Source organism: Semicossyphus pulcher, unplaced genomic scaffold (genome assembly GCF_022749685.1).
Source record: "Semicossyphus pulcher isolate SPU_LCO1_2020_fin unplaced genomic scaffold, fSemPul1.0.p SCAF_12, whole genome shotgun sequence".
NCBI classification, from domain to species: Eukaryota; Metazoa; Chordata; class Actinopteri; order Labriformes; family Labridae; genus Semicossyphus; species Semicossyphus pulcher.
Window position 1 is genome coordinate 19062442 of NW_027211626.1, and position 27959 is coordinate 19090400.

General features: G+C 40.7%; 1 protein-coding gene across 1 annotated transcript; it reads right to left on the reverse strand.

Annotated features, from left to right (window-relative positions):
- Nucleotides 1-274: 274 nt before the first annotated feature.
- Nucleotides 275-27959, reverse strand: LOC138588648 (pyridoxal kinase-like). Its single transcript, XM_069658879.1, has 11 exons — nt 27679-27959; nt 19052-19106; nt 13177-13281; nt 12487-12570; nt 8584-8618; nt 8096-8181; nt 7130-7175; nt 6706-6817; nt 6469-6605; nt 4683-4749; nt 275-4476 (listed from the first exon to the last, which is right to left on the reverse strand). Exons 1-11 carry the CDS (start codon nt 27757-27759, stop codon nt 4361-4363), a joined length of 924 nt encoding a protein of 307 aa, XP_069514980.1. The 5' UTR covers nt 27760-27959; the 3' UTR covers nt 275-4360.

Here is a 27959-nt window from a genome sequence, read left to right on the forward strand (position 1 = left end):
GCAATTGTTAAAAATGAGACTGCATCTTTTCCCATTAGTCCAAACAGTGTCTCCAGAATACCTTTGAGTTATAAAAGGTGCAGGAAACAAAAGGAAAAATCAGAGTTAGCAGAAGTTAATCATTTTGATTAATTGTTTAAAGGAAAATTACTTGAGGTTTTTTGCTCCAGATTGTTGCTTTTTACTGTCTTTAATCTTTGCAAATACATTGTGTTTTGTTTTCCTGTAATTTATAAAGCATCGGTTAATTTAAAGAATAATCAAATCACAATAATTAAAATATAAAAATATTTTTTATAGCTTTAAAACAGAAAAGTTCAGCACACTCATTCTCATCTCCTCCTCCTTTCAGGCGTACTGTCGTACAGTATTTTGCAGAGAAAAGTGCCGACACATTTAAGACATCTCATGTTTCCTTCCACCCCTCCTCTCCCTCAGTGAGCAGTGTTGTGGTGTTGAAGTGTGAGATTCCTAAGGCAGTATCACAGTACAGTCCATAGAGAAACAACAGCAGTACAGAATTACACTGGCCTGCCCAGAACCTTACATCCAGCTCAGGTGGGTCACTGAAACCATCTGGATTAGTTTTTTTACAGCCTCCGGTTATTTGGTTTACACTTTCCAAAACTCTCTGTTGGTGTTAAGTGAAGTAGTTTAGCTGTTTCCTGTTATTAAAGGACTATTAAACATTCAAATCAGGAAGCATCAAGGGAATAAAACAATTCTGATGTAGCTTCTGAATCTCGTTTAAATCTCTCGTGCCCGGGTAGCTCCGTGGGCTAAGGCACATGCCGCATTCTCATTGGTTTATAAACCAGCTCATGACCACTGTCGCATGTCACATTCTCCTTCTTTCACTTCACACTCCACTGTGAAGAGACTGAATGTTCTGACCTTGTAGAAGACAACATGACCGTTACAAGGCAGCAAGTTACGTGAGCCAGTTGAGTAGCTACTTAGCTAGCTTCGTAGAAATATACACTGTGAAATTTTGTGAAGGTTGAAACGTCTTCAAGAACTTCAACCAAGTAAAGTTGCCTTTTGGATTAAGCTCAGAATTAATCAGTTAAAACCAAATCAGGCTAAAAAAAACAAACATTTGTTTGTTCCAGTTTCTCAAATGTGTTCATTTGTTGCTTTATGTCTTGAATAATCTTTAAGATTTTCATGTAATAAATGTCTGTGAGGTCACTATCTATCACTGAATGAGGTAAAACAATGGTAACTGAGCCTATGGACCACTGATGAAAGCCTTTGCAGAATTATAGACTGGGTGGCGTTTTCCATCAGCCAGCAGTGGTTGGTCTGCCAGAGAGGGTAGGCGGAGCTAAGCGGCTGCTTTTCCGGTCTCTGCAAGTGTTGCGAGTAAACAGTAATCTACTATGGCTGAACAAACAAAGAAAAGATGGATGACTACAGATACAACTTCAACAATAAGTGAAAATCCAAAGAAAAACAAACAAATTCGACGCTCAGATGAAGGCAAATAGTCTAAAAAGGAAAGCGACTGTCAGCGAGGAAAATCAAGAGTTACAACCGGAGCCAACCGTGGACGTCACACATGCGACACTGTCTAGATATCTGTTAAGTGTGCTCCCGCAATTATCTTTATCGCCATAGGTGCCACCAAAGAGTACGAAACTGAAATATTCAAGATTATAACTTTAAATATCTTTGGGTTTTTGGCTATCCATTGGGGGAAAACACACATCTTGGGCACTGGTAAAATAGTGATCAGCATTTTTTCACTCATTTATGATGAATCTATAAAAGTCAAAACAATAATTTAACATTAAAAAACAGATTAGGCTACACTAAATTGACACCTATCTCATGCTTTGCTAGTGCGGATACAGTTGTTTCAGAGAGGCATCAGTCTATCCAGATCCTGCAGATCATACATCTTATAATTAATCCATATTGGCATCATTGACCTTGACCACAGTGGAGTGTGAAGTGAAGCAAAGAGTCATTCTCTATGACAGGCGTTTGACGTGCTGCTACTGCTCGTGGGGGAAGTCTCCTGTTATCATGATAAGCGTCTCCTTTCACAACGTCTCGAGGCCTCCAGTGAAGTCAGTGGCACACCTCTCAGATGTCGGGTTCTGGGCCAGAGCTGGGCCGGGAACCGTCCGGCATGACGTGAGCTGGTTCTGGCACTCAGGTAGCCTATTTTCTGATTGGTCTAGCACACGTTAAACTGGCCTTAGGTGGCTCAGACAGCTCAGTTTGCCTTTTTTTTCTTCTTTATGTTGAGATGAAAGAGGTTCAGCTACAAACTATGACTATTAGACAGTTACCTATTACTAACAAGTGACAAGGACTGGAGCCGCTGCAGCCTCCAGGAGTGCCAGAAGCAGCCCAAGTGTCTCTGGTTTGGGTGATATTGTAGTGCGTGTGGTCTATAGTACAGTAGCATCAACACAATGGTCCAATAGACAGATCAGATAGAAGATATCATACAGATGGTCCAATACAGTTATAGTACAACATCTATACATCAACTATACATTGTGCGTTTTTTTTTTCCTTTGTTATATTTTCAGGGGTCTCGGGGGGGTTAGACTTGGTCACCATTACATCACTGCTGTAAGACGGGGAGGGGGTTGAAATAGTGGTGGGCAGAGCCAGAGATAGACAGTGTTAGGTCATTGGAGTCACGCAGTATCCTGCTTCTTGGTAACTGTTGAGGACCATTATTAGAAGTGGAGTGACAACTATAGAGCAATGGTTTAAAGAGTTCTGGAGAATTTGTTAGATAACAAACAGCAGCTGGAATTATTTCACTCTTATTTTGGGTTAATACTGCTAATATGTTGCATTGTTTCGTTCCTGAATGCAACAATGAAAGTGTTCCTGCTACATTAGAGTTTAGATTTTAAAACTTTGATGTCTGGAGTTGCAATCTCGGATCGCATCGGCTACAGTCTGACGATGATATAGCCTCTGGGGACAACGTTGAACATGCCGGGGCGTGTCCAGTTTAGCCGGTGGTTAGCGATAAACGACTTCCAGTCCAGACTTCCTTTTCTGCGTGCTGCATTGTTAACAGGAAAATAAAACGTTTTTCTTGAGATTTACTTTAATTAACTCCCGGCATTTCCTATCTATCTTCAGCTGTCCTATAAAAAAAGCCAAAGGCCAAAAAAATAATCTTTACAAAAAAAAAAAAAATGCTCGTTTGTTGAACAGAGGTTGAATCAATCTGATGCATTCGAGGAAGTTGGGAAATCTAAACGCTGAACGGCTTTCTGTGAAACAGCATCAAGTGAATTTATCTCAAATTGAATTTTTGATGTAGAGCGGATTGTTAGCTGTTCACATGCAGATGTCTGTTTATAGAGATTAATAAGAGGCTAAATCGTTGTCAGATGAAGCTGATGGGAGCCAGGATGTCATTACAGCGCATTACCTTCCGCCTGCTTTTGCTGTTTTACTGCATACGCCACTGCCTGCTGAGCCGTGATTGGTCAATATTACTCGGACTATAAGCCCGCCTAGGGTCTTGCCATCCCTAAAATCCACGTCCCTGCTTACAGATTCTACATTTCCGTGTAGAATCTGTAAATAGAGATTACTGGAGTTGCAGTCTGGTGTTAAAAATCCAAATCTCAGGACATCTTCTAACCAGAGCTCCTATCTTTCTTGTGAAAACTAACAACAGTACTGATTAAGAAGTCTTGTTTTTGCCGACCTTTGCAGGTTTAACTTCTCACTTTGCTGCATTTATAAAGATCACTACACAGTGGTCCTGTGTATTTTAATGTCTCACTGTGGGATCATCCTGAACAGGGAAGAAGGTGAGACAGAACACGAGGCTGTCCTATTTTTTGAAAAGTATTGATACGATTGTTTCTAATGGATATCTTTAACGCAAGATTAAAGTTCAGCTCTTTTCCAGTGAACTTGATCACCCTTGTATTTGTCTTTTTCTATAAACCATATTTAAGGCTTGTAATGTTATATGCAGGTGAAGTTCAGTTGTATCAGAGTGATCCTGGAGAATTAACTCTGCAGCTCTACAGTCATATTCCGTATTACAGAAGAGGCAAACACAGCACAGCTACAGTCCAACCTGACCGAACGCTCTGTCTATCAATGGCTCTGGTTTCCAAAGACGGTTCGGGTAAAAGGACGTAGGAGTTGTAGGGTTCAGTTTACAGGGTCAGGACACTGAGGACTTAAAGGGGTTAAAGGTGGGAGGACTAACAGGGTTACAATACTAAAGGAGTTTTAGAGTCTGGATGATGAGGTGTTGAAGTTTGGAGATGACAGTCAAGGTTTACAGTGATGAGAGATTTACCGAGATACAGGATTTGAGAGATTTATGGGTTAGTATGAGTCTTATGGGTCCGTAATGTTAGGATATGACTGTTGCCTCCGTAACTATAGCAGGGTCTTCTATGTCAGCTTTACTTTGAACCATCCTCAGCTCCAGCTGGGGCGGACTGGGCCTCCGACCGGGACCTGCTAACTCTGAGAGAGAGACAGAGAGATTTATGTATTTAGTGTACGATGGTCTGAACACAATTTGCTATCAATGCAAAACACTCTAACGTTTGATTTTTGCTCTGCTATTGATCTTGTTGGTCTTTTTTGTCCGAAATAAAATCCAGAATAGATTTGATACATTTAAGCCAAATCGAAGCTGTAAGTATTGGTAACAAGCCTTCTTTTCTTACCATGAGCATATGAAATGGTCCTCTGGATGACGTGGTGCATCACTGAAAACGTCTTCTCACAGGCCATCTGAAGAAGAGAGCATGTGAAAATAAGGCAATTATTATTTTTCAGAAATCTGCATTTTTGTGTGTCCTTGTCTTTAGTTCACATCACGGCAGTAAAGTGTGTATACTCCTTCAAAGGGCCATGAGCTCATCACTTTGTGTATCATGTTGACCAAGTCTGTCTTGTGCTGTTGATTGTGTGTGTGTGTGTGTGTGTGTGTGTGTGTGTGTGTGTAAAAGGAGGCCAATTTACCACTGTAAACCAAATCTACCTATGGGTACAAATAAAGTAACCTAACATAACCGTCAGAAGCAACAAAGTTTGTGGGTCTAAAAAATAATAAAAAAACCAAAGCATATCTAATGTGATGAATGAGAGAAGAGAGAAAAAAATATATAGAATTAAATAAAAACAGGCATTATGTCCAGATCCAACAAAGTGCAATCTTATCAGTGGAAGGCGTCTTAATCCAAGTTTTTTTGCCCCCAGAGAACCTTGTGTCTGTAGCCCCTTATACACTGCCAGTTCAAGACTATGTTACGTTCCGTCTTCTATGTAAAACGCACAGAGGCGGAATGGTGGGGCGAAGTCGTTTCGCCTCTGAGCCGGCATCTGTAGTAACAGAGGTGTAACAGAGGCAAAACGGCCTCAGTGTTAACAGCAGAGCCGGCAGGGTGGAACAGTACCGTGTATGTATTTGATGTTTGTTTACACCTCACGCACGTTTTGCTTACGCAAAGCCGGAACACTATTTAAAAACACAAACCGGGGCGGCTTTACGCCGGCACTGCTTGGTCATATGTAAAATAGCAAAGGCTGCATGATGGAGGAGCTTTGTTACAGCACTGAGGCGGAGGCTTAAGATGCCTGGAGCTCCTTGCATTTGGCAGGAGTGCTATGAACGCTTTGAGTTGAAAATACTCTGAGCAGAAAGGGGGCCCCCCACTACTGGCTTTTTTCTCCTTTGTCCAGTACGATTTGTTGGGCTGTTGGCTAAACAGTTGGAAAGGCCTAGACCTAAAATATAGTATTGACCTAAAAACAAACATGACCTTCCACGCACACACATGCTTAGCTGCTTGGCAGAACCAATTTACTGCATGTAGTTGTAATAAATTTTGATGTGCTTGGCCCAACAACTGTCAGCAGATAATCATAGTGTCCCCAGATCATGCTAAAATAAGCCATGAACCGACCGTCATCCAGGCAAAGCTCCTGAAGCAGCTGGTTGTACTAAGTGTTATTTCTCTTCTCTCTGAAGGTCTCATGTACTGTGTCTCTTTTTTCACTTTTATGTAGATATTTATGTTACTAACTAAATAATCTACTAATTAAGAAGTTAACTTCTTGTAACTAGCTAAGAAAAAGGTACAGATCTGTCAATTTACTCTACAGCAAACTAACAGTGAGGCACGATGACAGGTAATTTGGTGGAGACAGAGAAAACACTGTTAGCTGTTTAATTAAGTGTATGCTTCAACAAAAGTGCAGTCGAATGCACTTTGCATAAATCTTCCTGTAAGTACTTTTTTTCTCTCTTTGTAATGTTAGAGGCATCGATAGCTAAAAAAGGTCTCTCTCTTTTTTGGCCGTCAGTGGTTCACAGAGAAATCATGATGAACTTAGAGAAAACGCTGTATTTGAGCAATATGGGCCTATATGTTATGGTAGTCAGTCAACATGTAATATAAAGACCCCCCCAGGAGCGAAAGTGTAAGGACATCACTGGTGTGTTTCTACCTTTAGGTCATTAGGGTAGTGGTGTGTCCACGCTAGCAGCATAGCAGCAAATAAATCTCCAGTTCCTACAAAGACGGCGTCCACTTTGGGCACTTCTATTCGAACTCTCTGCGTCGTCCTGCTGCCGTCGGGACGAACTGAACAGCAGAGCGAAGACACAAAACATGTTGAAGGGTTCAATGTAATTACGACTATTTCTCACACATATGAATGCCAACTGTGTTATAAGCCACCCACCATGGCGCTGGCTGCCCAACGACACGAGGAAGCGGTCTCCAAGTCTAGAGGGCAAATCAGAGGAGGTGATGACCACTGTGTCTGGGCCCATAGCGTGGAGAAGGTCCATAACCTGCAGACAGTCAGTGAGTGAGATACTGAGGCATGATTTTACTCTCAAGTTTGACTATAAAGCATTGAGATGTCAAAGTACTGTCAATAAATCTGCTACTTATTTTCTCAAATAATTTTAATTTTTAGTCTATAAAGCGTCAGAAAACAGAGTAAAATGTGAACCCGTAGCTCAAGTCATCAAATGTTGTGTTTAGTCCACAACTCAAAGATGTTTGACGATTGTCATAGAAACCAGAAAACATTCACATTTAAACCTGGAATAAACTATTAATGAAAGGAAACCACAATTAGACAGTTTGTAATCTTTTACCTCCACAGCGTCTTTCTCTGTGCTGATGTTTTTCCCCGTCAATAATCTAAAACACAAGCACACAAACGACCAATATTTTATGAGCATTTTAACAGAAACACTGACAATGAGGTAATTAAACAGAAAAACACAGGCTAATTTTTTAAATATTAAAAGACGTAATCTAAGTGTAAGTTACACACAAGTCAAGTTAAGTCTTTTGCATATAAAAAACCCTTAAAATCTCCGCCTGCAGCTCTAAAAAAACACCACTAGGTGGAGCAACTTGACAGTGAGGCTGGAGAGATAATGAGTTGAGGTACAGATGTCTCTCAAACTGTGAACTATTGTTTTGGTTTTTCCACAAAATCCTCCATTTAGTCCACGCGAGCAAAAAACAAAAAGCGTTCAGAAAACAATATAAAAAATAATCTGCCTTTCTCTCCGAGCGGATCATTAAATGCTTTTTAAACTGAATAAAAGATGCTGAAGAACTGACACCAGAGACACTGAAATGAACCTCTGCTGCCCAATTGAATTCACTACTGGGTCCATCAACATCCCTGAACTCCTCAGTAAAACTTTAAGATCCCAAATTAGAAAGATACCGTTAAACTGTAAAGATGTGTGTTGATTCATCCTTTATGTTTACATGTACGACATATTTGCACACAACACATCTAGTCCCTTAAGCTTCATGAATCATGGTTTAACAGAGAGAGAGCAGAGGCTCATTTTAAGTTCACTCTGACAGAATTTTGTGTAACCACAAAGTGAAGGTGTTAGATAACGGCATGAGTGGTGTTGCATAAAGATGATGCTCTGCTACTCACACAGGTACAAACACAGAGGTGTGGAAATCAAACTTATATGAAAACATGTTTTAATAGACTCATAATCACAGAAATGTCACGCTACATTTATTTCTCTGCAGAATTATATTAATATAAATTAAAAAATATATGGAAACAAAACACTTGTACTCACTCAGCCTCAAACTGGTTAGGAGTAATAATGTCAGCGACAGGCACCACCTTGTTCTTATAGACCGGGTAGAGGTTCTGAGGGACGTACTGTGGAAACAGACACACATGTTAGACTCACATGACGCCATGACAACACACACACAGTGCTTAAAAAGAAGGGCTACGCACGCATAAATAAGTAAGCTCATTTAATTTTAACCTTTAGCTGATTTTTGTTTTCATGGTTGCAAATTAGAGCCGCTAACTGACACAATATGATTTTAATCCCTGAGAATGCGCATGTCTGCACACACTGTGAGTCACTGTGTGTGCGTAGTTCAGTGAGATCACAATAATCCATCTGTCAGTGAGAAATTAGCCCCGTTACCGCAGTACACAGACAGCCTGAAACATATGAACGCGTACACGGGGAGGCACGCTGAAACCCTCCCACACATGAGAGGTACAAAGATGCAGACACAAACACGGTACAAAGATCACTAGTCTCACCATAGATCCATGATCACCGAGGACGGGGTCACACACTGAAAGGACAGAAACACATTCAGAGTCAGACCTCAGACACAGACCTGTCCATCTATACCGCTTATCCTCTTCAGGGTCTCGTGGGGCTGGAACCGATCCCAGCTGATCACCAGTCAATCACAGGGCTGACACACAGACACAGACACCCATTCACGCTCGCATCCACACCTACGGGGAATTTATAATCACCAGTGAACCTAACGAGCATGTCTTTGGACTGTGGGAGGAAGCTGGAGAACTCATGCATGCACGGGGAGCACATGCAAACTCCACACAGAAAGGCCCACTACATCCAAACCGGGGTTCGAACTAGGACTCTTCTAGCTGTGAGGAAACAGCGCTAACTGCTGCACCACCCTGCAGCCCCTCTGACAATCATCACATTATATAAACACTGCAGTGAAAGAGAGCATGAAAGCACACTTGGAGATGTAGAGAAAATGTTTAACTAAAACTCCTCTTAACCGACGACTACTAAAAGGCTGTGTAATGTGTCTTAGTGGATGTAATATTTATTACGTGCCACGAGGAGTGACCAACATACGTGTGGTGTTTCTATTATAAGAAGTGGAGCTATTAATGAAGAAATGTGTCCTAAGGATAGAATTAGAGTAAAGGTCATGATAGGTGCTTTCTCACATGTTTATGTTATAACAGTGTGTAGGATCCACACTAAAGTACATGCAAGCACAACAGCACAAAATGAGGTGCTTATAATGTGATGGTGAGAAAGCACTGATGAAATATTGAGCAGACTTTGATTTAAGATTTGCTCATAATCTGCTACAATCGAAAGGTGCTTAAAGATTCAATCTCGAAGATTTCAGTTGCGTTCTCTTTGGCGGCACCTAATGACGATCAACGGTAATTGCGGGAGTAAACTTCCCAATTTAGGGCCCAGTCAGACAGAACGTGTTTTAGCATCTCGGGACGGATTTTTTGTCATTGTTTTCAATGAGAGGTTTTTTGCGTGCTGCTTTTGAGTTGCAGAGCACCTCGCACTTTTTCCCTCTGTGCGTTTTTTGAGGAAACGCTTTAAGCGCCTTGAGTTAAAAAACTTCAACTCAAAGCAGAAAAGCGCTTGACGTCATGGGCGTTTTTTCTGATTGTGCAATCGGATGAAAGTGGAGGCGGGCCTTCTGTCAGTTTACAATACAACGGTTAGGTTAATGACAGCTAATGATTCGCTAGCTGCCTTAACAACAGGAGAAAAAAAAGGCGCAGAACTGTACTTCAACAAAAAAGACAGTGCGGTGGGCCTCGCTTTTTGCAGGCCGTAAAACTCTGTCGGATCGTCCACGGTTGGCTCCTTATTTTTGAAGTTGTATCTGTAATCATCGATCTTTTCTTTCTTTGTTCAGCCATAGTAGATTACCGTTTACCTGCAACACTTGCAGAGACGGGGAAAAACAGCCGCTTAGCTCCGCCTACCCTCTCTTTCTCTTCCTCCAAAATGTTCGCACGCATGGGTCAGAGTTTGCTTACAGGTGCGCACAATCTCCCATCAAGTTTGTTTTTACAGATCACAGCTGATGGGCAGGAAGTAGCGTGTGCCTCCTTCAGACCCCATTTAGTGCACTTCATAAAGTTAGCTAGCATGCTCCAGTGTTCTTTATGTGTAAGATCATATGGAGGGATGTATGGAAGGATGTGTATCTATGTATACGGATATTAAGTCATGTTGCTAAGGTATTGGATTAAGGTCAGACACAAATAGTGAAGAACATGAATACAACAGAATGAACGCACTTCTGTGTCCAAATGAAAATGTTGCTCTTTGTTTGTTATAAATTGACATGTTGAAAGTGTATATATGTAGTTATATATAGGCCTATATCTATATGAATTACTAGACCTAAGTGCATTTTTATTATAATTATTACTTTTTATTTTATACTAAATAAATTTTTTATTTTTTTTATTTTCTATCTAACCCTCATCTCCTTTTTTCTCCTTCCTTTCAAAGTTATTCTTTGTGTTGTTTCTTGTTCTTGTTGTTTTGACCCATACTTGCACAGAGAATAATGACGCTTAAACTCTGAAAAACGTCTAAATAAATAATATAGAACATACATATATATATATAAAGTGAGCAAAGTAAACATGGAGGCAAACAGTTGCTAATTTACAATCAGGCAAATACAGAGCGACATTAGCATTTATATGGTCTCGTGTCTCTGTCCACCTTTAAATGTAAGTCTAAATTCACTCTCCTTATTGCTTTGCTCTTTAGTAACTCCTGAGGGAGATATCTGTCTACTACTTAATGCTCCATTGTGTTCACCAAATTGCTGTTAACTTAACCTGCCCATAACTATAAAGGCAGCCAGGAGTGAGTTTATCAGAGCTAAAAATAAGGCTAAAATGTTAGATGCTAATCTGCTACATCTATAAAGTACTTTTATCCACAGAGTCTATAATGTACGCACATAGTTTTTTTTTTTTTTATATCAGTGCCGACATGATACCGGAGATACCTGCTCTCTTTCTCTATCAGTGTTGTCCTGTTGCTCTCTCCACATTAGGGAAAGTAGGACCAATGGAAAGGTAAATCATATCCTTTCATCATGATGACATCAAAGACGCTGAACGGTGCACGATTATCTGGAAACGTCACACTGAACAGCATGCTGTAACAAAGCCCTCTCTGCGCACATAAGGCATATCTCCCTCTCGTTGTTTATCATTGTGAGCAGTGGCAGGAGGTCTGAACTAACACTAACACGCTTTCTGCAGGCCAGGCTGCAAACGTGTTGATCTGAATGAAACTGATTTGTGCAACATGAGATGAGATCGTCCTGGCTGGAGAGAAGAGAGAGAGAGAGAGATGATGTGAAAGTCCTGAGCAAACACTAGGCCTCCTGCACATTAAGCATTAAGCTCTACATAACAGTTTTAAATATTGATTTGATAGATTGATTTACTCTCATTTAAGCTCCACTAATTCACATTTTTATGCTAACAGTGGATCCTATGGCTTTATGTTATGTTAAAGGCTGGATTCAAGTTGACGAACCCACAAAGATTTACCTCTCGACTGCAGCTTTACAGTTTATTTTGCCTCTTTTAGCTCGTATTAAAAAACCCTCGTCAACCCTGACGAGCAGCAGGGAGCTGTTTTCATCCAAATCACTGGATACTAAAGTGTTCCACTTGCTGTTTCTCAGACAGCAGACAGAAAGATTTAGCAACCGGTATACTGTACATATTGGAGCATCTTGCAGCTAAAGGGTTGGATAAATGACAGAGCACAAGTACACAGAAGTTACAGTGAAACATCAGCTAATGTAAACAACAAGCAGGCCAAAGAAAACAACACAAGGGGCATAATCTTTTCAAAGGAAACACACGCTCCGTCAGTCAAAAGAGATTTAAATTGATTAAAAGGGATTAGCTTGTTTAATTTTAAAGCTTCTGCAGATTGGTCCATTAATGTGGAGCAGAGTACTTAAAGCCAGTTTCCAAATCTGAGTACTAATATGAAGATATTACAGGACCAGACTGAGCCTATAGAGATGTAGTTGTGCAGTTTGTTGTGCAGCACAGACATCCAATGCAGGATGATGAGTTGGCGGTCAAAACCAGCAGTGTGGTTTTAAAGTCTTTGTTAGTGACAGGTCGTGTCGAGGTCAAGAGTACTTAGTAGCCTCAATATACAGTATACAATAGACAGTAAAGCATTCGGCCTTTTTAACTGAATGCTCAAACATTTGCTGATAATTCGACACACCAAAGTTAGCTCTGGGTACGGTTTACATGGGTGATTATTTTAAATTAACTTTAAGTACTATAAGTGTTCTCTTTGCCTTGCTTTTATTGAAAAATTGACCTCTGGAATTAATTCAGTGACACCATGAGGTTACTTACCATACACCAGGTTGGGGTTGGCTCTCTTTAGCTCCTGAACAATGTCCACAACCATCTCCAAGAAGGACGTGTCTCTGGTATACCCTGAACACAACACATGAACACACAGGACATATTTTACATATTCATAATTTTGTTTTACTCTGTGTTAAAAATATTTTCAAATGCAGTATTTGTCTTGTCTTCTGTTAAAAGCTATCATTCATAAACTCTCAGTAAAGCAGCTTCAGCGTTATGAAGGAGCTCTGTCTCTGCATGTCACATGACTGAAGTAATTTGGATGAAAATAGTCTTCCAGGTAGAAGCACCTAAAATGCACTGCTTACTAATAAGGTATTTCCATCCACACACGCCTTGACATGCAGCTAAATCTTCATACATAAAGCAAGATGGCGACGCGCACGTCCGCAGCAGCTTTGCTCTCTACAAGGAACTGAACTAAGTCTGACTATAATTGGGCACAGTGCAGTTCATCATGAAGTGTTATTTATTGACTATTTATTACCATTTATTTACTACTGTTCTGTGTAAATGTTTGATGTCGTATTTAACTTAATCTTGAGTTTCTTTGTTTTAACCTTTACCACTGAGAGGAGATGCATCGAAATTTCATTGTCATTTTTGCAATAACAAAGACTTCTACTCTATTCTATCTAACTGCAGAATACAGAGTGTGATTTTACTACTTACCTGTTAAAACATAGTCATACTGGTGTACGTTGTTCAGTTTGATTCCTTCATAAAGAACATGGAGCTCGTCTGCTGTCAGCACCTGGCCTTTCCAATGAGAATAACCTGCAGAGGAGGAGTTACACAAGTTACACACTGATTGATGATTTCCTGTTATTTCACATGAACCTACAAACACAGTCTGTATGCACACTAAAAAAACCTCTAAAGTGCAGACACACATTAAGAAACTTTTACTACTGTATTGCACTAACCTGATAAACATTTTATACCTCATATTAAAAATAGATTTTTCCTGGGCAGACACTGCTACTTCAGATTCTGTATTTATATAGAACAGGGATAGTCATAAAGCTCATCAATCCCTGAGCGGAGAAGTAAATTTGTTGATTAATATATTTTATCTACAAAACATGTGAAAGTAATACAATGATTGTTCAAAGCAGCATATAAAGTAGGTAAAAAGCTTAAACATTAAAGGTCCCTTACACACAATGCATTGATAACAATCCAATAACGCTATTTATATGTAATAACAGCACACCATGACATTTTTATTCATGCATAATGAGAACTTTTGAAACATTGTGCACATTTTGCAGAAAACTCTTTAGGAATTTTTTAATTCTACGAGCACAATGGGGCTGTTCGTCCAAGAGTGCACGTCGACACACGTGCACACCAACCCGGTGACAGGTTACACATTCCTGCCAATGGTTTCACATTATCCAAATGACCTATTGGTGGTCATTTGACAGACTCCTCTCTGCCAGCATGACTCAGAAGTATCTTGTTCATCATGTGACATTTTGCTGTCAACTAAGTCTCGTAAAATTCAATAAACTAAGCATAAGAAAGGAAACATTTAGCACTCGGTCTCTGACCAAAGGAAATGAACTGTGTGAACCTAAAGTCAAAACGGCTCTGTGAAAGTACACACACACACACACTCACACACAGCAGCAGGTCTAAGACCAGCCTGCATCCACAGTGTCTGGTCAGTCGGGAACAGTGGGGAGTCTGGGGGTGGACGAGGACACAGACCCCCCTGCTAACAAACACCTAAATTGTGTGTTAGGAGGTGTGTTGACTTTGTGTACGTGTGTACTGTGTGTGTATTCACACATCTGGGTGTGTATGTGTGTAAAGTACTTCATGTACCGATACGGATGTTGTTGGATGTGACGAGAATGCAAATGCCAAGCATGCGTTGGTGCACGTGTGTCTGCGTATGTCATGTTTGCTGCAGGCCGATGATGTCGCAGCTCCAGGTGAGTCACAGCCAGGTCACGTGGCGGGGGGTTCTGGTTGCTAAGCAACAAGCCGGGAGAAAGCCAAAGGGGCTAAGAAAGAGAGATGAGCAGTCAGAGTGCTGTGTGTGTGTGTGTGTGTGAGGGAGAGAGAATGAAGGCAGGCCTACAGATTAGAGCTGCGTTTGTCGTCATCATTCGCTGCTGTCGCAATTCACAACGCCTGCCGCTGTTTACTGCTGCATCCCGTCGCTCTCTCTGCCTCCCTCTTCCTCTCCATCATCAGCTGTCTGTCTCTCTCATTCAAAAATGTCCTGTCTGTCTTCCTCTCTATTCACCTTCTATGGCCCCCCCTTGCCAGCCGCCCTCTCAGATGCACACGTCTTCTTCAATACGTCACAGCAAATTACATTTTCTCCTCCTAGAGATTGCGAATGTTAATACACAAAATCTGATTAAACAAGCGCTGAGGGTTTGAGCGTTTTTATCATAAGGTCACAAACAGACACACATAGAAATACACCATAGATGTGAGGACTTTTCTTATTCACTGTCGCTGTCATCTGGATCACTGTCCACTCTGTCGGAGGGCGAGGATGAAACCTATCATTTCAACAGTCGTAGTCTAACTTTGATTTCAGTGTAACTCAGATTTTGTCGGGAGGTCTTAGGAATCCTCACCAGGCCACATTTAACAAATACAAAGCCTCCTAAATAACTGTAATGGGTCTGCGGGGGTGCTGATGCAGTGGGCTCAGGCAAACTGTCGTACTGTGCTCAACTTTTGCCGCAAGACAATCCAACGCCATCTGCCGAGGCAAAACGTGACAGCACACATTCATGGTAGTTTGTAATGTGACATCTGTGTCTTTGCTGTTCACTCGGAGACCACGGTGACGAAATGCTGTGGATGTCTTTTCAGAGAACTGTTTTTATCTGTGATGCTAATAGCATTCAAAATGACATTCAGGAGCTTTCTGAGACACAAGCACTGATGAGCTTAAAGGAGTAAAAGCTGCTGTTCTCTGTAACAGATAGAAATGATATTTGAAAATGGCGCCATAGCAGTGGAGAAAGTTGTACAAACAGCTCGTGGTGTCGCCCATTCTACATTCCTACAACACCCAGCATGCATTGCGCCCCTAAACAGCTCAAACATAAATTACAGCACTTTATTTTTCTTTTACCTCTACAGACGAGTCCCACGCTCGCCCACACAACAGCACTTATCCTACAGTACACCAACAATTAGGCTTCACCTCAGTCTGACTCTACAACAGATTACATTCAATACTTTCAAGCTCCACATCATTGATTTCAACAACAACATGACAGAAACAATGTCTCATCCAGCCGCCTTCAAACAGCCTTTTTACAAGTGTAGAAACTGCATCATCAGTAGGATGCTAAAATGCTCCTTTACTCGCTGGAGACTGAATGCAAGTAAGACAGGAGTAAATGTATGTTCTGAAACGAGACCAAATGACAAACTAGATAACTATGAGGGGACGTGAGGGGGTCAAGGTCGTCCACTCTGCACCACTCAAACACTGTAAACATAAACAAAACAAAATAAAAACTACTGCTAGTAACTTAATAATCAGCTGTCTTTCAGGTTCGGCTTTAGCTAACTTATTTTCATTATCAGTTAATGTCATAATTATTTCCTAGATTGGTCCTTCCTCATCCTTTGGTCTATAATTGGTTAGATCATAGTAGAATGTGCGTCCCCTGTTTGTTAAAGTCCAAGGTGAGGTCTTTAAATGTCTTATTTTGAATCCTAAACCTCTGAAAGACTTACTTTGATCTTATAAAAACTTAATAAAGAAGAAAATCTCCATTTTTGAAAGGAAAACAACATTTTTTGCATGAAAAATCGCTGTTAATCAATGATCGAAATCAAAATAGTTGATGATGATTGTTTTCAAATTACTCAACTAATCTTGCAGCTCTACTTTTATTTTCCAATTATTACAAGAAAAGGGAAATGTGCATTTTGTTTGTGCCAGTGTTCCTTTTTATGTTAGTGACAGAGAACTATCAGTGTCTCCAACAAACCTGCCATCAAAATATAAAACAAGACAGGAGATCTCTCAGTTGCTTACCAAGTAAGATTATCAGCCACAAAGACAACTTAAAGATACAATCTCAAATGTTTCAATTTTGTGCTCTTGAGCGCCACCCTATGGCAACAATCGGTAATCACAGGAGCACGCGGCCCAATTTAAACATACTTCTACGGCTGGCTCCCTTTGTCATGGTTCTAACTCTTGATTTTCCTCGCCCTTGTTTGTAGACTGTTTGCCTTCATCTGAGCACCGAATTTGTTTCGTTCGATTTTCACTTATTTTTGAAGTTGTATCTGTAGTCATCCATCTTTTCTTTGTTTGTTCAGCCATAGTAGATTACTGTTTACTCGCAACACTTGCAGAGACCGGAAAAGCAGCCGCTTAGCTCCGCCTACCCTCTCTGGCAGACCAGCCACTGCTGGGTGATGGAAAACGCGTCACTAACTGGGCGTCACCTGTGATTTTTTTCACTAAAGTCACCTCAGACACCCAGTCTGTAATTCTGCAAATGCAAAGGCTTTCATCAGTGGGCCGTAGGCTCAATCACCATTGTGTTACCTCATTCAACGATAGATAGAGACTTGAAATACATTTATTTCCATGCAAAAGTTTGAGATTATTACTTTAATGTAAACTCTGTCATGATGCACTGACACTGTCGGGATTTCTGACTGTGGATATTTGATGCATCCACTGTGAAGCAACAAGCAACAGCTGGGCAGATGTGTTTGTTTTCAAAGCACTCAAGCTGAGTCATTCTTCGAGTTCAGTTTGCATGAATAACATGAGCAGCCTGAGAACATTCACCAGTGAGGAGACAGAGTAGAGGAGCAGGGCAGATTACTCATTCACGGGGCTGGAAATGAGATCAAAATATAACGAGAAACTGTGACACCAAAGAGTGACGCAGACGCCCTCTCTGGGCCAATCAGCAACATTTTTCATATCTCAAAATGAGATGAATGCTGCTGCAAGCGTGACTTTCTGAAAAGATTTGAATCGTCTTCCCTTAATTGGATTTTGATAATTATTGTCAATATTGCAGGATGAAAGTTAAACATTTATTATGTGTTAAAGTCTCTGAAAACTTGGCTTTAAAAGTATAATCTCAAAGATTTCCATTCAAATAAATGTCTGTTAAGTCACCATCTATCGCCAAACGAGGTAACACAATGGTGATTGAGCCTTTGGCCCACTGATGAAAGCCTTTGCATTTGCAGTATATAGTATTATGACAGACTGGGTGTCTGTGGCGACTTTCGCGGAAAAAATCACAAGCGGCGCCCAGTTAGTGACGCGTTTTCCATCACCCAGTGGTTGGTCTGCCAGAGAGGGTAGGCGGAGCTAAGCGGCTGCTTTTCCGGTCTCTGCAAGTGTTGCGAGTAAACAGTAATCTACTATGGCTGAACAAACAAAGAAAAGATCGATGACTACAGATACAAGTTCACAAATAAGTGAAAAAGAAACAAATTTCACGCTCAGATGAAGGCAAACAGTCTAAAAAGGAAAACGACCATTAGCGAGGAAAATCAAGAGTTACAACTATAACAAAGGGAGCCAACCGTGGATGTCTGGTTATCTGGGATGTATGCACCCACAATTGCCTTTTATCGGTATAAGGTGCCGCCAAAGAGAATGAAACTGAGAACTTAAAGATTGTCACTTTAAATAGTAAAATGCATGATAAAGTCTTAATAAACATCCACAAAAATCTGAATGAAAATTTGCTTTTTGAAAACCTAGTTTAAAAACAGCTAATCTTGCTGTTGAGCCTATTTTGCGAGGCAGATGACATTTTGATTGACAGCTGCACTCAACGATGGCGCAATGTGGCAATCGGTGTAGTGCGCGCTGGGGGGAAGCAGAAGCCCTGCCATGACTATTCATTTCATAAACAACAGAATGGTGAGTTACAATGTGCTTTGCTATCATAGTTAGCCGTTAGCACGCACATTCAACGTTAGCTGAGATGCCCTTATTTGATCTAAAGCTCTGTAATGCTAAATGATGGCTGAGTAGAAAAAGCAAGCGCTAAATTATTAAATGATGTTATAAATCAACACACCTACCTGTTTATAAAAGTGAATGGCTACATCATTTCCTCTATGTTATTAATTCATTGTCTACAAGGCTATAGAAAGTTCCTCCCTGTTTCCATAGGCTGAGTTGTACAACTATCATGACTGAAATTGTTCCTTCTTCAATTAAAAGTTTAATCATAATGAGACCAGCAGCATCCGAGATATCCCACAACCGACTTAGAGGAAAAGCCCCATACAAATTGTGAATGGAGTTTTTCCCCTTCAGCTACTTCTGTGTCTGTGTCTCTGGTGTCAGACGCCGAAGTCACTGACCTCCCAAAATCTTGGCACACTCAGCCGTCGACTCGTCAGTCTCATTGCGGCCACTGCCTCGATTGCAACCATCTCTCTAACACCTCATCGCAACACCACAGGCACTGACTGAGTCATACACACCCACACACACTAGCTAAATCCCAGCACACACACACACACTCATGCTCTCAAAGAAATGTGCAGCTTCATCAGTCATTACCTGTGTGGTTGGAGAACTGGACAGAGTTGATGGAGTCCACCTCAAACCCTAAAACCTGGACACACAAAAAGAGAGTGTGAGCACATTAGGTGTTAGCTATAACAGCCACAAAGGTAATGCATAATGTGTAGCAACAATAGCTGCACAACATTAACTAGTTAAAAGTATGTGATACTTAAAGAGCCGTATGTGATGCCCTTGCCGAGAGAGACGTTCATCCCGAAGCTTGCAGGCGTCTTCTTTTATACCCTAAACCGTAATAAAGGACTACAAACTCCCAGACGGAGTGGAAAAGGGGGGGGCGGGTCCAGTTAAAGAAAGGCCCAATATGTAACCAATGTCTAAAACACCAACAAATGGAGGCAGCTAGCTAAAACAGAAGATCTTAGTGTGTCAAAGGATAACTTTAGAGGCCTGTCAATATTCAATTTCCCCCTTCTACATGCCTGTATGCATTTGTCTTCTAAAAGGCTCAGTTTTCCTGTCAATAGTAAAGATAGTAATAAATGGAAAAGAAATATGACACCATATAACCTCCACTGTCATCTGTGATCAAAGATTAAAACTACATCCTCTCAGTTAAACTTCAGCTGAAACCTGCCGAGTCCAGAAAACAGCTACAAAAACATCTCTTGGCGTCCTCCCCTCTCCGTCTTTCTAAACAGTTTTTTTTTTATAATTACCAGAGAGAGAGAAAGACATGTGACCCATCCACGTGCGCAGTCGGTCGTTATCTGAATGACTTTATTTAATTGGGCTGAAGACAGACGCAGGCAGAGTGAATGGGCTCTTTGTTCTTTTCAATTGACTGTAACTTTGAGATACAAGAATCTGCCTTCAAAGGGTGCAGGCGGTGTAGATATTAGCTCTGACCTTGGAAAAACCTTGTCAACGCTCCAGCTACTGCTGTCCGACTAATGAAATCTCTCTCTCCGGCGGCATATGTTTCCTGAAAGGTGAAATACTGTATTTGTATCATCAGCATGAGGCATTCTGGGAACATGCTGAGCTCTCAGCGGTGTCAGGAATGCAGAACGTGACACTACAACAACACGACACTACAACACTAGCTTCAAAAGACACAACTCTCCAAGTGGACATAAAGAAGTGTGAATGCTGGACGTGATTTTCTACTGATTTCTAAAGGGACAGTCGCATATTCACCTCCTGCTACAGGGAGGTCAGGAATTAGGCTTGTTACCATCTGGTTTGAAGAAACAAGGGTCGTTTAGTCTACGTAGTTTTCAGTTCATGCATGGCTGTAATCCACCAGTAAAGAGAGTAGTAGTAGAAAGTTTTCTTGGCCATCTAACCACTTTATGGATCCATCATGGATTTGTTTCTATTCAGCAAGTTTTAATTGCTCTTTCCTGTCAGCACATACCACAGTGCAATAACCTAATTTAGTTTAATTGAACTATTACCCACTGTTTACTTGTACATTTTCTAAGAGTGTATATTTTATATATTTTGTTATCTAATTTTGTACTTTTTTATATATATATATATATCGATAGATATATATATTTTGATCTTTATTTTTTACCCTCTGTGTGCTGATTCTTTCCTATTGTATTGTACTGTATAAGCTGCTGGAGACTGAATTTCCCAGAGGGAGTCATCCCAAAGGGATCAATAAAGTTGAGTCTAAGTCTAAGTCTAAGTCTAAGCAACTATTAGACGTTTTTGATGTTATCCAAACACATAGGCAAAAAAACTCAATGAGTCAGCTGATCAGTCATGTGAGTTAAATGTTGACTCTGTCTATACTATACTATGTCGACTATAAATGCGTTCCCATATATCCCATTTAGTGCTTTTCTTATTAAAGAAGTAATGCAATGCTTCAAAGAAACACAACTACTGTAAACATGCATTATTGGTGTTATGTAGCGTGCACTCAATTGTCATTTTATTGGGTAAACCCAAAGACTGTATAAAAAGATGGATGACATGACAGCCATGACAGACATGAAAAGTCATTCCAAACCCTCTCTATCGCCCCCTGCTGACTGGCTGCAGTATAGGTCATAAAGCCCGCCTCCTCCATGTTAACAGATGGGACATGAGTCAAACTATAAAATCAAAATACAAGCCAATTTTTTTCTCAAACATGGTTTCTGTCATTATAGCTAGTTATTATCATGCTGATTTATGTCCAAATGCTCATTTTTCGGACAAGTTTTAATTAGGTTTTTGATGCTGTCAAAAGGATGATTGACAGCTCTGTTGAAAAATATGGCTCCTGCAGCCGATCTGTTCCGGATTAGCAGAGTGTAGGACGATCGTCAAGAGAGAACGTAACTAAAACAATCACTACAGTCATTGAAGTTTACATATCTGTGAATGTCTGCTTCAGACCAACACAGAGAAGCTGTTCTGCTGTTAAATACGACGGCGTGCGGGATCTTTGCTGTTTTTTCAGTAAGTTAAGTGTGTGATTTGGTTAGCGGAAGTGGCTACGGCGGCGCCACCCGCTGATCTCTACTGCACAGACTCTAGCTCCAAATGACGTCACCATCGCAAGATGGCAGCACCTATCACAGGGCTATTTTGGCATCAGTTCCGTACAATGAGAGCAGATGGAGACGCTTCGTCCATCTATATATACAGTCATTGGGTAAACCTAGCTAAAACTAATGCCATATAATGGCAAATACTTTAATGGCAGGCAAAATGCCATGGAGGCTTGATTCGTTGAGGCTGAACTGTGAGCATACAGTTAATTTAAAGGTGATTTGAATTGTATTGTGTTATAGTTAAAACTGACGTGATGTAGACAAAATATATGAATCACCTTCAGATCAATCTTGAAACCCATTAGCTATTGTCTGACAACAATAAAGGCCCTGGGGACAATGGTGAACATGTCGGGCGTGTGATTTACTTGTAATTAACAGGTCTTGCCTTTTCGGTCGCATCGATAATTTCTGATGCATTTGAGGTAGTTGGGAAATCTGAACGCTGAACGGCTTTCGAGACACAGCGTCAAGGGAATTTATCTTTAGTTGAATTTGAGATCTAGAACAGATTGTTAGCTGTTAGCATGTAGATGTCTGTTTATAGAGATTACTAAGAAGGTAAATCATCGTCAGATCACGCTGATGGGAGCCGGGATGTCATTACGGCGCACTATGCTCCGCCTGCTTTTGCTCTCACGGACTGCTTTTCCTGCATACGCTGCAGCCTGCTGATACGTGATTGGTCAATATTACTCAAACTACAAGTGTAGTAGAAACGGAAACCAGAACACTTGCAATCCTTAAAATCCACGTCCCTATGTAAAATCTGTAAATAGAGATTACCCTCAAATTGACACATTTCAACAGTGCAAACTGCAGCCTCCAAAATGACCAAAAAAACACCCCCAAAACATTATAAAGGTAGGATTTATTAATAAACGTCCTGCCCAGATACCTGATGGTGTTTGATATAAAATGTGACTCTTCAGCAACTGTGAGTGTCACAGTCCTGAAGCTACCTTGCACTAAAGTTTATAGGTTTTGTTGTCCAAAGATGGTTTAATAATAGTCTTCAGCATGTATTCTCCGAGATTTATTTCCGATGCTTTTTCAGTGTCTTGATTAAAAATGTTGGAAACAGTTAAGGAACAACGTGTTCATTACAACATGTTCCTTTGGCAGGATTCAAATGGACTGTTGGTGTAAAACTGAGCATTAATGGCCGACTGGTGTACATGAGGCTAAGAATATGTTATTTGGGTCACATCTTTTCTCGCTCTATTCATAAGCCTGAAGTCGGTGACACAGATAGACTGTTTACAATGCTGCTGAATGGAGAGCATCGTCAGAGACGGAGGAGACGAGATTAAAACCATTATGACAAGTAAACACTTTTTCCTATTTAGGGGAAACACTTTTGGTAAATTCCCAAATAAGAAGCCCTTTCAGAGCCGACAAATTATGACTTCCTTTAATTAGCATGTGTCACAGTAGTGCAGGCTGATCACGTCTGAGTCAACACAAATGCTGTTTACTGCATCATGACTAAGCTGGCAGAGTCCCTGAGCTTTAGGGTAGCCCCGCACATTGCATATTAATGAACTCAGGTCTATGTTGCCTGTTTTTTTCCTGCTGCATCAGCCTATAAATAAGAGAGTGTATGGTCACATGTACTTTGAAAATTGTAATATATCATGAAATATATTAAATTGAATTAAATACACACACATGCAACAGCCTACAGCCATTCTAGCAGCTCTCAGAGGCTGGACTGTGCTAAATGCTAACAGCAGCATGCTGATGTTTGGCTGGTGTAATGCTCACCATGTTCCCAGTCTAGCTTCAGTGTGAGAGCATGCTAACATTTGTTAAACAGCACAAAACACAAAGTACAGTTGGCGCTGACAGGAGAAGTATATCACGTGAGGTTAAAAATTGTTAAAATAAATTAAGTTTAAATTAATATACATATCTTAAAATGCATTAATCATCATACTAGTGCTAAAAGACAGCACTCATGTTGAATTCTGTGTATAGGCTGAATCTCTCCAGTCCAGCTCTAACGCAGCCTGTCTCCATCTTCAGTGACGTCACCAGGAGGAATCCTCTGGCAGCCAATCAGAGCTCTGCTCGCTCATACCGCCGCCTCCTGTCTGATGACAGGTCTGAGACTCTCTGTCCCGTCAGCACAGAGAGAGGGATGCCCTGCACGCGTTCTGACATCATCATCACCATCATCACCTTATCTTAAACACTGACTGAATCATGGTTCTGACTCAGTGAGAGCAGCTCCCTCACTGACCGAAGGGCTTTCTGTTTATTAGTCCAGAATAAACTGTCACAGTCATTATAGTTCATTCAAAGTGTGACATGCTGTTTTTAGCTGAATGCAAGACTATTAAGTGCCAATGTCAAATTGGGAATAAAATGTATTTATTTAATTTATTAAATACATTTAAGAAAGCAGGTTTATGTGGCAAAATCACTGCAGATCCAAATAGAAAAGATGTGTTTTCATTTTCAGATCAACAATTCACAATATCGGCTGCCATATTGGCGAATTTCTAAAAGTGGTATCAGTCTGAAAATTCCCACATTAGTTGAGCTCTACTCTAAGTCACCACTTTGACCAGCTAGAAGTGTATTATTTGTTGCATAAGAACAAACGATCAGGTGACAGACTGCGAACACGCAACCAAAAAAATAAGCTACTTAGCTCAAGCCCACAGTTTGATTGTTGTGTTCACAAAGCAAAAGGAACAAATCCTAATCATTCTGCTTCTAAAGCTGGGGTAGGTAAACCAGCAAGAGTAAGCTAGATGCCAAAAGGATCTAAAGGGGAAATTGTCAAAGCACTGCCTTATGTTGTGGAGAGGAGAGCAGCGCATCGTTTTAATCACTAACCATAACCAACTAACTTTCTCTGCCAGTCTTTTAAGATAAGACAAGATAACCTTAAGTGATCCCTCATTGGGGGAAGTTTGCTTTCTACAGCAGATAAAGAGTGAGAATAAAGGAAAGAATAGTCAGACAATTGATTTATTTATTGATCGCTGTTGAAATGAAAAAAATAGAATCAATGAACCTTACAAAAATATATAAATTGCCTGATCGATCTTGAATTATCTTCTTTTTCATGTATTTGTAAGTGACTATGTGCAATAATAATTAATGTAACCATGACCATAAAAGTGCCTCATTTCTGCGCAAACAATAAATACAATAAAGTCCACTCTTATAAAAATGCATATTGCTATACTGGTCAATGTATTGGATGCGATTGTCTTTAAAAATCAACATGAATCAATTGTTTTTGCTCCATAATGATGGCAGTGAACTTCACCATGACCTGCTTTGTTTAAGCTGTATTTCAATGTCTAGTCTGAACTGCATTGTGAACACTATTTGAACATTAGCCTGGTACAAGCAGTCCTTAATCAGCCGTACAAGTTGAACATTAATGGCTGCACTGAATCCTGGTGACATGCATCAAAGCCCAGCAGCCATTAGGATAACCGCAAAATACATCCCGGGGGCCCGGCAGGCTAAATATAGACCCTGCACTTCTCACAACAAGTGACTGTCTTTCAGGATGATGGGACGTGTACTGTAGGCCTGCACTCGCCTCGCTCACACTACTGACTGCCACACTGCTGCTGGTGGAAAATATGAAAGGATAAAGGATAATCACCAGCATCATCATCATCATCGCGAGGCGATTATAGACCCAAAGCAATCACTGTTTTCATCCTACAGTCAACATTAGGGAACATAAATGGAAATGACGATCACTTTCAAGGCCTGGAGGAGCTTATAACCTCTGTGTCCTTTCTCATAATATCAAATTATTGGCTAGTTTTGGCTCCTTTTTCTGATAGTCCTGCCTTCTTGTAAAGCACTCAGTGTACTCTGCCTTCAGGTAAGGTTCTTTATGACCCTTAATGATGCTGTTAACTTACTGTTAATGTAGGTAATGAGTCAACACAAGTCACTTGTTACTATTATTAGGCTAAAGAACGAGACACACGTGGAGCCACTCAAAAGCGGCACTCAACCGTTCTTCATCCTTAAGTGCTCGACAAGTGTGTGCTTCTTTGGTGAACAACCTGGGCTTTAAGTCAGTTTAACATAACCATATACACAGACGCCTGTTTACACCAAACAATGCGACTTTGATTGCTTTGTAGCCTATTCTTACATCATACATTTCCTGCCACGCGTTGGCTCACAATTAATATAATAAATATTAATGATTTAAAGATGCTGCATTGATCTCTTGGAAAGATGTCAATTGTTTTAGCTAAGGCAGGGCAATAAAACGATCTTGACTTGGATAACGGTGCTAAATTGTAAACATTTTTACTTGATATGGAAAGCAAAAACAGCAAGTTAGCGGTTAACAGTTGTTAGCTTGAGCGTATAGTCTAGATGATGAAGTACACAATCTACTCCCACTGCAAAGTGATGTTTGAGCTGCCAGGGAAGAAAGTGGATGTCTTCTGTAAAAGATTAATAAGAGTGTAACCGAGGGACGTGGAAGTGAAGTCAAGTTATCCTTCAAAGATGACGAAATTGTTGGAAAAAATGGTAACATTATGTCAATTATTTGGATGTTAGTGGCAGCTTAACTGGAGGCTCTCTTACTGGACATCCGGCGTCCGCTCAAGAACATCAGAGAGATCATTATTATAAAGCTAGATCTGCATTTTTAAGTGTTTTAACTGGTTTTAATTCCCATGTCCGTTTTTTTTTTGAAGAAGAGACCTCTGCAGATAATTCAGCTCGTTAAAAATGTTGTGAATGATGAACATGGAAGGAATCCTGACCTAAAGACAAGCCAAGCTCCTAGAGACAAGCTTGACATACCTCGATCCACTACAATATAAATTGGTTTTGGTCACACTGAACCTTATAGACAACTGAAAGAGTTATATTGGTGGTAATAAAGCTTTTAAAACACACACATTGAACAAAATGTAGCTACATGTGTGGATTTATTTTACAGAAGGAGTCACGATCTGACTACGTCTGTAGAAAGAAAAAAACACATCTCTGATAACCTTTTACCCTAATGTGTGCAGGTTTATCAGAAAACTCAAAGCAGCAAACAGCTGTATCGATTATTTGTCCACCTGTTGTACTGACTCGCAGGTTGTCACTGCATGGGACTGGATGTGTGTCCATCTAGATGTTCACATGCACAACATGGTGACTGGTTAACAGGCTCAGTTCTGGGTACGCATTTCCCTCTGATCCCTGAGATTATCATTTGCTAGCTTTTGCAGCCCCACTGAGCAGTGCAGCTTAACTGTCACTGACTACCTGATGGCGTGCATGACCTCTGAGTGAAAAGCTTGTTTATTTGCCATATAGCCATTATTCTCACCACTCATCCAGGTAGGGGTCATTTGATTAACACCTGGAGATCCATTATCAGATATAACTCATTGCACATCTGGTGAACTGACAAGTCATTAACAACGTCAAAGTTACAGCAGGGGGCTATCATTAGTTTATACAGACGACACGTATGTTTCCTCGACATGGACGATAAACAGAAAAAACCCCACACGTGGCTCCATTATCGGACACCCTCGCGATGACAGGTGTCGTGCCACAGTATCTCAATCAGATTAGGAGTCCAGCCTTCATTTTGAGACTAGATTTTTGAAATAGTCATATAACACTGCATTAACAAAAAAACATCCATTATACTAAAGATATATTTAATTAAATGGATTGTGGCCAGGTAAATGAATCGAGGCAGATCCTGTCGACACCTGTCGTCGCGGTTATTGCTGAATACCTGTGACAATACTAATATTTCAGGCTTTTTAATAGCACGTCTGACATTGTAATCTTCTTCAGCCTTTACAGTGTAACATCGTGGAAAATATAACTTACAAGGGCCACTTATTAACTCCTTCAGCGAGGATGAAGGCGGATGACCGATTTCCCTGAACAAAGATTATATTAACTTTGTACGAATTAATTAAAATGTATTGTTGCCAAACGGTGTAAATATCGCTTGGTTAAGTGTTAATGGAAAGAGGCAGGTAGATATTTTGGACAAAGGGGAACCAAGCGTGTCAGACAGAGTCGTGTCCGATAACGGGTGTCTCGTCGCTCGTTGTCCGATAATGGGTGCATGCGAGTTGTATTTACCTGTAATGGGAAAGAGGCGCTCTTGTTGCCCACATATCCCCGGACTACATGGCTCTGTATGGACAGAACACGGCACTCCATGGCGGCTCCCGGTCAGCCGAGGAGGGATGCAGATAATCCGTTACTTCAACGATAATCACGTTCACACATAACAATTAGGAAAAACAAAATCTCTACAGAATAGCGCCGCTGGTTAGTCAGAAGCAACGTTAGCCAGCTAGCTAACCAGCTGTGTGTCAGGATGGCGGTGTGTGCGAGCGCGTGTTGTGGTTGTAGTGGAC

Bases quoted from the DNA above. Each gene is read 5' to 3' on its own strand.
- LOC138588648 (XM_069658879.1), bottom strand. From the start codon at position 27,759: ATGGAGTGCCGTGTTCTGTCCATACAGAGCCATGTAGTCCGGGGATAT. The intron at 19,107-27,678 runs GTAAATACAACT...TTGTGTGTCCAG, and splicing joins GCGCCTCTTTCCCATTACAG to GTTTTAGGGTTTGAGGTGGA. The intron at 4,477-4,682 runs GTAAGAAAAGAA...TCTCTCTCTCAG, and splicing joins GACCATTTCATATGCTCATG to AGTTAGCAGGTCCCGGTCGG.